The 13,262-nt window shown below is 35.9% G+C and overlaps 1 protein-coding gene and 1 long non-coding RNA gene across 2 annotated transcripts in view; one reads left to right on the forward strand and one right to left on the reverse strand.

Moving 5' to 3' along the window:
- Window positions 1-3,105: 3,105 nt before the first annotated feature.
- Window positions 3,106-8,536, reverse strand: LOC113048310 (uncharacterized). Its single transcript, XR_003276440.1, has 2 exons — window positions 8,469-8,536; window positions 3,106-4,006 (listed from the first exon to the last, which is right to left on the reverse strand). It is a non-coding gene; the product is annotated as an uncharacterized LOC113048310 (long non-coding RNA).
- Window positions 8,491-13,262, forward strand: part of LOC113048202 (microtubule-associated serine/threonine-protein kinase 1-like) — a 42,622-nt gene continuing 37,850 nt past the window's right edge. Inside the window, exon 1 of the mRNA XM_026209878.1 lies at window positions 8,491-9,366. Within this exon, the coding sequence (XP_026065663.1) occupies window positions 9,316-9,366 (51 nt within the window). The 5' untranslated portion in view covers window positions 8,491-9,315. The remainder of the gene's footprint in view (window positions 9,367-13,262) is intronic.

The following is a 13,262-nucleotide window of genomic DNA, read 5'->3' on the forward strand; positions in this document are numbered from 1 at the left end:
TGAGTCTAGATTTAAATGTGACTAGTGTTTTAGCACATCTGATCTCTTCTGGAAGCTGATTCCAACTGCGGGCAGCATAGTAACTAAAGGAGGACTCCCCTTGTTTTGTGTGAACCCGTATTTCTAACTGACCCGATCCTAGTGATCTGAGTGGTCTGTTAGGTTTATATTCAGTGAACATATCTGCAATATATTTCGGTCCTAGGTCATTTAGGGACTTATAGACGAGTAAAAGTACTTTAAAATCAATCTTAAATGTAACTGGAAGCCAGTGTAAGGACCTGAGGACTGGTGTGATATGCTCAGATTTTCTGGTTCTAGTCAGAATCCTGGCAGCAGCGTTCTGGATGAGCTGCAGCTGTCTAATGGTCTTTTTGGGAAGGCCAGTGAGGAGCCCATTACAATAGTCCACCCTGCTGGTGATAAAGGCATGTACTAGTTTCTCCAAGTCTTGGCTGGAAACAAAACATCTAATTCTTGCAATGTTTTTTTAAATGATAGTATGCTGATTTAGTTACTGCTTTGACATGACTACTGAAACTAAGGTGTCCAGAATCACACCAAGATTCCTGACTAGATTTTTAGTTGTATGACCCCTAGAGTCAAGGAATGCTTTCATCTTTGTTTCCAAATGCAATGACTTCAGTTTTTTCCTTGTTTAACTGAAGAAAGTTCTGGCACATCCAACTATTAATTTCATCAATGCATTTGCAGAGGGAGTCAATGGGGCTGTAGTCATTTGGAGATAAGGCTAGGTAAATCTGGGTATCATCAGCATAGCTGTGGTAGGCAATTTGGTTCTTTCTCATTATTTGACTCAGTGGAAGCATATACAGGCTAAACAAGAGCGGTGCAAGAATTGAGCCTTGTGGGACTCCACATGTCATGGACGTCCATTTAGACTTATGCTCTCCTATACTCACATAATAGCCTCTCCCTTCTAAGTATGACCTGAACCATTTAAGTACCACCCAGAAAGCCAGATGCAGTTTTCCAGTCTCTCTAGTAGTATGTTATGATCGACAGTGTCAAACGCAGCACTGAGATCTAGCAATACCAGCACCGATATTTTTCCAAAGTCGCAATTTAAGCGAATATCATTTATTATCTTAATGAGTGCTGTCTCTGTGCTGTGATGCGGTCGAAAACCAGATTGAAAATTGTCCAGGTATCCATTTGAGTTTAAGTATTTGTTCATCTGATTAAAAACTACCTTTTGTATAATTTTGCCTATAAAAGGAAGATTAGATATTGGTCTGAAATTGCTCAAAATTGTGTTATCAAGATTGGTCTTTTTCAGGAGGGGCTTAACAACTGCAGTTTTTAGGGAGTTTGGAAATGTCCCAGAAAGAAGTGAGGCGTGCACCACTTCTAAAAGATCTGCTTCTAAGCAGTTAAACACACTTTTGAAAAAAGATGTGGGAAGTGTGTCAAGACAGCAGGTTGATGATTTTAGGTGCTGCACTATGTCTTTCAGAATTTTGCTATCAATTGTTTCAAAAATAGACATAGTATCTTTTTGATATTTTGGACGAATCTGTCTGACCTCTGCATTACTTGAGGATGTGCTAATCACCTTCCTGATATTGATGATCTTCTCAGAAAAGAAGGAAGCAAACTCATTGCATTTGCTGTCTGATAGCATTACACCGGGAATCTGACTTGGGGGGTTTGTCAGTCTCTCAACAGTGGCAAAAAGAGTACGAGTGTTATTTAAGTTACTGTTTATAAGGTTTGAGAAGAAATTCTGTCTATCTGTGGCTAGTTTAAAATGTAGTGCAATACATGTATGTAAAGTACTGTGATCAGTGCAGTAAGAGAGCAGGTGCAGGTTATATTGGTGGTGTGGGGTTCAGAAGTGTCACATCCTCGGGGAAGAAGCTCTTCCTGATCCTACTAGTGTGAGAGCGTGGCTCCTGTAACGCCTGCCCAATGGAAGGAGGGTGAAGAGTCCATGGTTAGGGTGAGAGGCATCTCGATGATGTTTCTTGCCCTGCCCAGACAGCGCTTATGATAAATGTTCTCAATGGAGGTTAACTGGGTACCGGTGATCTCTTGAGCAGTTTTAACCACCCGCTGGAGTGCTTTGCGGTCGGATTAATGTATACTAGAACAAAAATACTTGGTGTATTAATATGAATATGAGGTATCAGTGCATAACCATTACAAAAATAATATAGAAGATAGTGCTTTTTTCTTTTGTTTTATTGGTAGAATAGCACATACATATTATTACAAATAAATATATAATAAACTAAAAACAAAATAAATAAACATTAAAAACGTGACAGTTCTTTTAGCAATGGCCTTTTTATGAATGGTGAAATGGTGTTGTTGTTTTTTTAAAGACATTTTCAGATATTTCTCTTAATTCTCCACATTGAAATGATTAGGCTGTTGTCTATATTGCTGTATGCTGTTTTAATCTTCTGTGTTCTAGTCTATTCTAATTAAGTGTACTTTAGTCTTTACAGGTTTGCGTTTAATCCAGTAATAACAGCATGCTCTATTGGTTATAGGTCAGTTTACACGCAGACCTTGGCTAACATCTAAATAATGTTCAAATTAGTTGTTACCTTAATGCCTTCACAGACCCCTGGCTGATTAATTATTTAGTTATTTACATTTTATTTTTTATTTGTTATAAAACCATTAGGTCTCTTAAAACAGGTCGCCTCTTACTTTAACTTTAGTGACTGATGGCACAATTTGAGGCATTCAATTATAGCACCTCATAATGAATGAGACATTTTACACATTTTGCATACACATTCCATTAAGAAATTAAATGCGTATTTATCAGTGCTGTTTTTATTCACTTAAACTGTAAAAATGTGTTTACATTGAAATAAGCTGAACTCAAAAAGAATCAAATATATAGTAAATATTTGATTGAAAATGTTGATGAAAACGGAAATTAAATAAGTTTAGGTAGTCTACTAAATTACTAAAACTGAAAAAATAAAGCTAAAAAGAAATATTTTTTTTTAACTAAAATTAAAATTGAAACTGAAAATTCAGAAAATGACAATTCAAAAAATGAATAGATGCTATAGTATATAAAAAAACCCACTGCAATCTGTAAATAAGGACAGACAAAAATAATTCCATTATGGAATGCTTTTATTATCTAAATTACAGTACAAATGAGACATTTAAATAACTTAGAGTTATTTGGTAATGGACCTCTCTAGATGTTACATCCAGAACAAAAATAAATACATTGAGACAACATTTAATGACACGTGTTTCTGCTCCCGCTGACCGTCAGGAACAATGGTCCTCAGATGCTGACCTGAATCCATGCATGCTGTCCTGTGGCTTTACAACATTACACATCATAATCATATCAGCTCTATTAGTTGTCATTTTTTCTTCAGCAGAGCCAGCAGAGGCTGTTAACATCAGCTCATACACATAAACTGAGTTATAAGGCAATTCCATCATGAGCCATTAGAGCTAAAGTGCCCTGAAGTTCTTGCTTCAGTTTTTTAAAGCGCCCAATCTCTGATCCTGGATTTTTTTCCCACAGTTCATAGCCAGAGTCGCTACAGCGTAAGAGGAGAGGATGACGATGGTGGATCCCACAAAATGTGAGGAGGCCCCCCGAGCCGGGACCTTCAGGGCTCTCCGTGGTATGGATCCTTCTGGGCGAGAGAACGAGTGAGACACTGATTCCATGATTCCCGTTAGTGGAAAATCCGGTTCACTTGGATCTTCTTAGGTACAGAAGTTGAAGTGGCTTCACCAGCTGAAGATGAAAAAGCTTGAGGCTCCTTTGAGACACACGTTCATTCATGAACACTCTGCCCCTTCTGTCCATTCCTTCTTTTATATTCATCACCCCATCCTGCCCTCATAACAAGCATTAAATCCCTAAATTAGCCCAGCTCCTGTGTGCGTCAGTGGGATGTGGGACAGATAGCATAACAGAGGTCAGCTAAACCGGGATCGCACAGTCAGACGCGTCTGACTTTAATTCTTTAAGAGGAGTCCAGCTGAGGCTCTGTAACACAGAGAAGGGATTTAAGAGACGGGAAGTCTTACACAAATACTATTAGTCCAAAAAGAACGTGTCAGGAGCTGTTTTATATTTTTTATGCATTTTAAAATTAATTTAAAAACGGCATGTATGCTACACTGTAAACCCTAACTTCACAGAACTCAAAAAAATATTTTGTAACAGATTAGACAAAAACATTTAAGTGGTGTTTTTAAATGTTTTAGGTTAAAACGTTTAAGTTTGTTGCCTTAAATTATCTCAATGTTATTTTATAAATATTGATATTTTCTCAACTTTTAATTAGGGAGTAATTCACTCAAAATTTTCTCTATTATTAACTCATATAATGTGGGAAATACACTCAAATTTAGTCTAACCATAGGCTCTACTCTTCACCACAATGGTAACACTACAAAACCAACATAACAGAAACCTTTGTAAATTCTAAAATAACACAACATTTAAGTACTAACTTATGTCCCTCTATGTTAATCTTGTGTAAAACACAAAATAACACTTAATTTCTACATTTATTTTCCTTGTTTTCTGATGCAAAGCATGCTGGGAACTAGAAAACGCAATCATATTAAGTTCACCTTACTACAACAATATTTTGAGTTTACAGAATTTATTTAAATTAAGTCCAATGAACTTTCATTATTATTTGAGTGCAATTAACTAATTTCATTTGATTAATTTCACTGTTCGGTTTTACGGTGATAAAAACAAACAAGCAAATAAATAATAAATAAATGCAACTTTTAAAAATTAATACAAAATCATATTTATGCACAGAAAATAATTTGTATTTGTTTTTTACAAAACTGTTTGAACACATTCAATTAAGTTTTGAAATGTCTGACTTGTAAGATTGAGAACGTTGAATGTATAAAGAATTGGCCTCATCTTTAACTGGTAATGTCTGATTGAGGACATTAGCAGGGGATGTCAGTCAAGGCCGCGCTGCTGTAAATAATCAGGTGACCCAGGAAACACTACAGTCACCGTTAAACCATTAATCCTGTTTGGTTTGTTCATGTGTGATTCACTTCTCACAGTCAGCGGCACTTAATGGTTAACTGCTTTTTCCATCACTCTTAGCTGTGCATCATGACAGAATATTTTTTTATTTTAGTAGGTGGAAATGAGAATGCTAATGAATAGCTCTCCCCATGGTATTACTAGAATTGTGTCTGCATTCAATTCATATTCATCAATGATTTTTAATATAATTTTTTTTTTACTAAATAAATCATGTTGTCCGCTATTCTTTATAAATAGCCTACTTAATGGAGCAAAAATGTAAATGTTTTGATTGAACTATAATTGACAAATCTAATTATCCGTCTCAGTAATGCCAGGCGAGGCTGATGAGAGCGCTCGGTTCTTGGCACTGTCAGTTTAGGCATTATTGCACCACAAGCTCACTTCAAGAACAATTAACCGTGTGACGCAACAATCAGTGTCAGAAAGAGACTTGGTTGCGGTAATTAGGATGACTTTCAGAAACAAGTATAAGCCTACTTTAAATATGCCTCTTTTCAGAGTTTGTTTAGTTCTGTTGCTTTGCTTTGTCACAGGTTTCCCAGGATCCCCAACAGTCACACTAATATGCATCATCTCAGTCCTTCATTGTTTCAACCTCAAAAGTGGAGACAGACGGTTACCTGCGATATGATTTTCAGGGCATTCTTCTTTGTCCTCACAATCAGTTTTGTCTAATTTTGCTTCACTTTATTTAGTTTGTCATGGTTTTCCTAGTTTTATTTATTTTTGTTTGCTTTTGTATAGTTTTGACAAGTTTTTATGTGCTGTCTTGTTTTGTTTAGACGTGTGTAATTTAGTTGCTTTTTTCAGCTTTAATTGCTTTTGTCTACTTTAATTTTCTTTTGTTTATCGTCACTTTCTTGCACGGTTTCGTTTTTCGGTCTAGTTTCATTTAGTTTTGTTTGCTTTTGTTCAGTTTTGCTCACTTTGTTTAGCTTTGTTTTCTTTCATATAGTTTTGTATATTTTTGGCTCATTTTTGCTTTATTTTGATTTGTTTCATTTTGTTGTTTAGTGTTTGATTGCTTTAGTTTCAAATAGTTTTTATTACTTGCCATTTAGTTTGGCTTAGCTTCTCACTTTTTTAGTTTAATTCCACTTTTTTGCTTGTCTTTTATTTGCTTTTTAGTTTAGTTTTTGATGCCTCTTATATTTACTGTTTGGTTTAATATTTTTTTAAATTGCTGTTTGTTGTTTTTGTTCTTGCTGGTCAGTTTGGTCTTATTTATTAAATTTTATTTTTTTTACTTGCCTTTACGTTTTGTATAGTTTTGCTTTAATGGCTTTTTTTGCTTTCTGTTTTGTTTAGGGTTTTGTTAAGTTTTGTCAAAGCTTAAGTGTAAAAACAAAAACACCCTGGATATTTCCACTGTCTACCAACAGATGTCAATGTTAATTCTTTCACTTGCATGCATGCTAAAGTCTGGTTTGTGTGTGTGTGTGTGTGTGTACGGCAAAGCCTCTAGTTACTGATACTTTTGTTTTCACTGCACACACACACACACACAAAGAATAACATGGTTAACGTTGTCTAAAGCTTTGTTTGGCAGCACACGTTCTTCCTTTCATAAGGACTTGTTTGTCGCAAGGACCTTAATAAAATGCGTGTTACACAATTTATCCATGTTATCCATCTAATTTGACAGATTAATTTGCACCAAAATACTGTTGCATTTTCTCCTCCGTTTTGAACAATTGTTGTCCTTCCTGTGCATGACATTATGCATTTTATGTACCTTTTTATATTTTATGTTTCTGTCCCTGACCCTATCAGAACAGATCAGCAGCACATTTTTCGGTTGGAACGCACCAGTTGAAAACTGTGAGCTCTTCACCTGTTTCATAATTCACTTTCCTGCTTATTTTAAAGCAGTGGTGCTGGTATATAATCTTGTAAACAGCATTACAAGTTGATTAGTGGTGTTGTTCTCAGTGTATATGGATGATTTGATGTAGTTTCCCGTGGTGTTTGTCTTTCTCTCATGTAATGGTTTCTAAGGCAGCTAAGCTTCTGATTAGAGATTCCTCGTGGGTGCATCTTTTCTTTTATGGCTGATTGCATTCTGCTTGCCTACAGCTTTTGAGCTTGTGTGTGTGTGTGTGTGTGTGTGTGTGTGAGAGAGAGAAAGTAAAAGAATATGTGAGAGAGCCAGTGTGCCTTTTACTTTTAACAGAAGAGCCCTAGCAAAATCACACAATGGATTGACATTTCATCTTTTCGAATAAGAATTGACATATATAGTATAAGCTTAAGTAATTGTGTTTGTTTGTGTGTGTGTGTGTGTGTGTGTGTGTGTGTGTGTGTGTGTGTGTGTGTTCTGACACTTCTTGTGTCCTCGTAAAACATAAGGCTTAAAAAACATATTAAATGGTGTTTTTTGAAATTCAAAGACTGCCAGTATAATTTTCTCCCTGCAAATCACATGCAAGAAAGTGTGAGTGACTTTATGCATCGTTAGGGGTCAGACATCACAATGAAACATTTAATTTGTCTTAAAATGTATATTTAAACGTGTGTATAATATAAAAAGTTTAATTACATATATTAAATATGTTGTATTTAAATATGATCAGTGTGATATGTTAGTGTAAATATGTCAGTGTGGTTGTTTAAATGTTGTACTGTGATGTTATAATGGACTTTGCTTGGAGAGAATGGCATCTGTTTTTGCTCATTTCTGTGTCTGAGATGTTTCTAGGATACAGCACGTTCTACCTTTTAGTTTGACACTGTTGTCATTGTCAGGTGGACAATCCCCCCTCAACACTGTTCAAATGAACATAATGTCTCAGTGAAATATGTAACAGATTTCATCTAAACTAAACCAGGAAACCACACCTTGGGGGAAGGCTAATATTTCCACTCATACACACCCACATGAACACACAGTCAGTTATGTATTTAATAAATACTGCGACAAATGCTGGTTCATCACTCTTTTTATAGTTTGCATTATTCTCTATTATATTAATTTAATTTTAAAGTTGTTGTAGTACATAAACTTAATGAAAATGAGAAATGTGTTTTTTTTTTATTAAATATGGCCTAGACACAATTGAAGAAATTAAGTAAAGGCACTACATTATAATAAAAAAGCATATATAGATATGTATATATAGATATAGTTTTGTATTAAATTCTATATTTAATAACATTTATTACAATAATATAAATCATTATAAATTTTAATTTATAAGATGTGACGCACTAAATGAAGATATTTTGAATGCATTACACAAAAAAAAAAAAAAAAAAAAATATATATATATATATATATATATATATATATATATATATATATATATAACAAATATATCCTAATTTGCAAATATAATAAAATACATCATTTTATTTATTTTTTATTACATATATTTTTATTATTAAAATCAAATTATGCATAATAAAATAGATTTCTGACCTAGACCTGGTGTCAGATCAGTTGTTGTTTTTTTTATGTCCCAGAATCCCCAAACTTCCAGCTCTGGCTCTGCACTTGTTAGTGAGCTTGACTTCTGCTGGCCACCTCCTAGATAGGTTTCCTTCAGTTCAGAGCTCAAATGGTTACCGTGCTTCTCCTTCAGAATGAGAAGATGCATTACACACAGTCGCATGTATTCTCCAGGCTACTGAGGCTATAGTACACAGTGTGTGTGGATCCCTCAGCATCAGAGGCGGTAGTAGGCTAGCTAGTGCAGATTTGACGCGCGCTCAGTACAGCACAGGAAGGGATGGTTACTGTACTTCATTCAAAAAGAAGCTCACGACAGCAATCAAAGCAGGATGCATTTCACATAAACGATGCCATTACACTGCTCCAGCTGCCGGCGAATATGATATGATGGCGATCTCCTCTGGGGGACAGACTGTGGTCCATTAGTGCGGCTGGATGTCTCGTTAGTGCGCCAGATGTCCAAATGGACCTCTCTGAAAGCACGCGCCCGCGCACAGAGAAAGTGAAGATCAAGATGAATCTTATACTCGTTTCTGACCGTACAAACCAGGCACACTGACCCTTGTCGCGCGTTTTAGTCATTATGACACGATATTCCGGTTTATTTTGAACAGTTATCTGGTGTGCTTTCTTTTCATCAGCCGGGTGTTTGTTGTTGATGTGTAGCACGCATCGCTTTGCAACGCCCATGATCTTCTCAACCCGAGGAGGGAGATACAAACGGGGTGAAACTTCTGAGCATCATCTGTAGGCGTCTGTCACCACGTGGACTTGGATGTGATCTGTGAAGGGTTTTTTGGACTGACAAGACGAGATGAGCGATGCCATAGATGACTCCGGTATCATGCGCAGGCGGAGGATGCAGGTGAGATGACGTTTTTGTATAATCTTATTTTACAAAGTTGATCACATTAAAGGTGTATTTTTAACAGCCCACATAAATGTCTCTCATCATACCTGACTGAAATCGATATCCCGAGAAAGCACAGCTGACTAATCGAGGGAACCAATCAGAAACGCCATCAGTCTGTCAATCATTTGACGCGGTCGGGTTTGCTGATATCGGATTGGCTGGCGCGTCCTCGGAAGGCGGGCTCTGGAGAGGGCGTGTCATTTAAGTTAGCAAAGCGGTGTGACATTTCTTTTCAGTGCCTTTCCAATGAATGGACAATGGAGCTTTTTATGCTTAAAAAGCAAAAAGTATTATACATTTGGCACTTATGAGTTATTCCTATATTTCAACGAGTAAAATGGCAATGTGAATGGAAAGTGCACCAAAAAGGCTTGAATCTATTTCAAGGCTAGGCACGGTGTGAATGCAGTTCTCTTTTTTTACTTAGTTCACTTTTTAGTGCACTTAAAATCTGAGTTTGTTCTTCGTAAGTAACTCCTGTATGAAAACTCACTGAACTCTGATTAAAAATAAATAAATAATCTGGCTCTTATTAATCTAATATGGTTTTTTATTAATCTAGTTTGCACTGAGCAGTTTATTAACACTTAAAAACTTTTCTCAACACTAATTCTTTGCCCAACAGAATGTAAATATGTTATCAAAACCAGATTAGGTTTGTTTTCATTGTCAGTTACTCACTAGGTTTCAGCATACACACAGGAGTTCATATTTGCTTTGTGGTTTGGGAGTTATTGTTTTCATCTTGTTTTCAAGGCCAGATCTTGCCCAGAGCAACATAAACCGAAAAGAAAGAAAAAAAAAAAACATAAAAGGGGTTTTGAGTAGTCTTATTATTGTTGGTACAGTGCGGAAACCATCTGCTGTTATATGAAGTCAAAACAAAATGTGTGCGTATTACTTTCACTTCCCCTCTTTCACTGCTCAAAATAAACAAGTCATTTTCAAGCTCCAGCTGATCTGCTGTACTCCACCCCAGACAGCTAGACATTTTGCTGAAAGTTCAGCACCTTTAAGCTCTTTTACTGTAAAATTAGAGAAGTCAGTGTTTATACTTTATCCTAAAGTGCTGGTCATCTGGTTTAGCTGCTCATATATATTTATAATCTGTAACTAAACTTCAGAGCCTAACATTGTGTATTTCATTATAAGTCAAAGATTACAATATATTCCAGCGAAGATGTCTTTACTCAGCATTGTTGTTACTTGTAAACTTTCAATGAGGAATAAAGCATTCCTTGATCCCTTTTGCGACAAAATAATAATTCATAGTCTTATTAAAACTGTAACTTTCAAAACATCCTTCTCAGAGAAAAAGGGCATTTATTGTAACTAAGCTGTAAAATGGCTTGTTTCTGCATAATATCCTGCAACTTTCAACATTTCAGTGCAAAAAACACCTGTTTGGTGTTCAGAACTTGTCCTGTTCATTCACAGTGTTATTGGCTGTGTGTAGCACCCGACACTCTGCAGATCTTTAAATATGAGTGGCTTGATTTATTATATTTTTAAATAAGGTTTCTAATTATTTCAAATTGGTTCATTTAAATGCCTTTTTTATTTTTATGAATGTCAGATTCTAATTTTCTTTAGTCTTAGAACGGGGCAGCTAAAAACTATATTAAACGTGTTTAAATGCAGCAAAGTGCAGCATCTCATTTCACATGAGGACATTTGCATAGAAGTCTTAAAGGTACAGCAGAGTTCTATTCTAAGTGCGGGAGGATGGAAATTATAAGGCAGAAATACTAAATAACTTTTATTAGTAACTGTTTTTGATACAAAGAATACTAAAATCATAATTGAACATAATTAAAAAGTCTTCTTTAGGTCTAATTTAAACATTAACATAATACCACTCTCTTATTCAGGATCTGTACCCCATGAGACACTTATCCAGGTTTGCAGCTCTGCTTTCAAAAAGCCATTTGGATCTATGACATGTGTAATGTTGCACTGGCTTTCAGCCTGCAAAGCATTCTGGGAGATTAAATGTAGACCACAAATTAGTTGCTTTCAGGGTTGCCAGAGAGTTTTAAGCAACTCAAGGCTTTGTTTTAGGGAGCACTTCTGAGATACCCATCCACTTGGGAATTGACCCCTTCTGGGAAGGCAGCTTAACAGTTGGATGCAGCTTTATTGAGTAAAGGTGCATCAAAGCTACATAAAACCCACAGTCAAATAGAAAACACTCGGATCGGTGTATGTGCATACAGGACGCATAGAGTTCATGAGCAACCACTTTGAGTCTTATAAATGCTTACCGAGGCAAATGCTAACAGAAACAGATACACACACCTCTTCGACACATTCAAGTCCATACCATAAAGCTATCAGAGCCTACTGGATATTGAGATGGACTTCAGGGAAGGTCTGATTTTTCTGAGACAAACCGAGTTTGCTCTTCGTGCCCCATTAGGAAGTTAATGGCAGTCTTACAGCTTTCAGCCAAGGGGGAATATATATCATAGAGTGCACGTACTGTATGTACAGTATATATAAAGTACAGGGCTGGGCAATAAAAATGATCTTGATATTTTTCAGCCTTTTGATGATTTTCAGTATGTCTTTCACTATAATGTGATGTTTATGTAAATGTAAGACATATAATAGAGTAAAATCTAGTAAAAAATAATTGTATTGTCACTAAATTAAAAGTATATTTGTATCGCATTAATTTATTTTATATGCTTAATGTAACAAAACATAGTAAAAAAACAGCAATACCTACATTTACACTTTCCCTCGAAAGTCTGTTATGCTCATTGATGAAGTGATTTGCCTCTTATTTTTTAAAACAAAGCATAAAAATGATCAAAAAGTGTCCTTTATCTTTAAGTAGGGATGTAGGTATGTGATATGTTTTTCTTTTATATTTTAGCTACTAAAAGTTTGAAAAAGTATGTGATTTAATAAATACTCACTGGTGTATGTTGTTATTTCAGGTGAATCTCTCTAGCTGTGTTTTGATTGAAAGCCCAGTCTGGTGACTCTGTTATTAACCTCATTTCTCTTCTCCGTCCCTCGTTTTATCTCCAGTTGGAAGGATGGGGGTTTCTCTTTTCTGGGCGCAGAGCCTAGTCTGTTTCATTAGTCTCAGCTGTAGATTGGATTTTATTCATCACGGTCTGGAAGTTCACAGACTTAATGAGTCGGGTGTTTGTGAAGATCGTCTTTTGCCATTATGTCAAGTGCATGCTATGGATATGTTACTTTCTGCATCTTATATTGATTCAGTTCATAGCTACTTCATTGGGCGTGAGAGAAACACAGCCGTGGGAAGGTGGTTGCATCCCAATCGCATCCTTAATTGACTCAAGTATGTAAATACAGCAGTATTGGGACATCATCACATCATAAAATAGACTGGTTTTTGAAACCAGACATTGCATTAAAATTTGTTGCAGTTTCAAGCTTGGTCATTTCAAATCACTGATCAATAGCAGTTCCGTACTTCAGCGGATAACTAGAAAATCACTGGCTTAAAGCTTGTAAAGATGGGTGTTGTTTAAATGTGTGGAGTAACCGAGATTGAGTTCAAATATCAAATGTCCCTTTAGCCTTCGCTAAAGATACTGAGACAGTGGGAGAAAACGGCTTTAGCGTAGATCCCTTTTCAACTCTGAACTTTGACCTAAACATCCAAACAAAGATCTGGAAATAGTGTTCTAATGAGTGAACAATAAAGATATAGCAGGATCAACACAGCAGAGAATCTCTTTGCTTTTTTCATCACCGTTCTTAGAATAGAGTTCAAAGAGGTGAATGGAACTACGTGAAAATGTAAATGAAGTGCAGCTGCAGAGAAAATAACAGCTTCTTTTTCCTGCACACTCACTCCCTACAGA

The sequence above is a fragment of the Carassius auratus genome, chromosome 1 (genome assembly GCF_003368295.1).
Source record: "Carassius auratus strain Wakin chromosome 1, ASM336829v1, whole genome shotgun sequence".
Classification (NCBI taxonomy): Eukaryota; Metazoa; Chordata; class Actinopteri; order Cypriniformes; family Cyprinidae; genus Carassius; species Carassius auratus.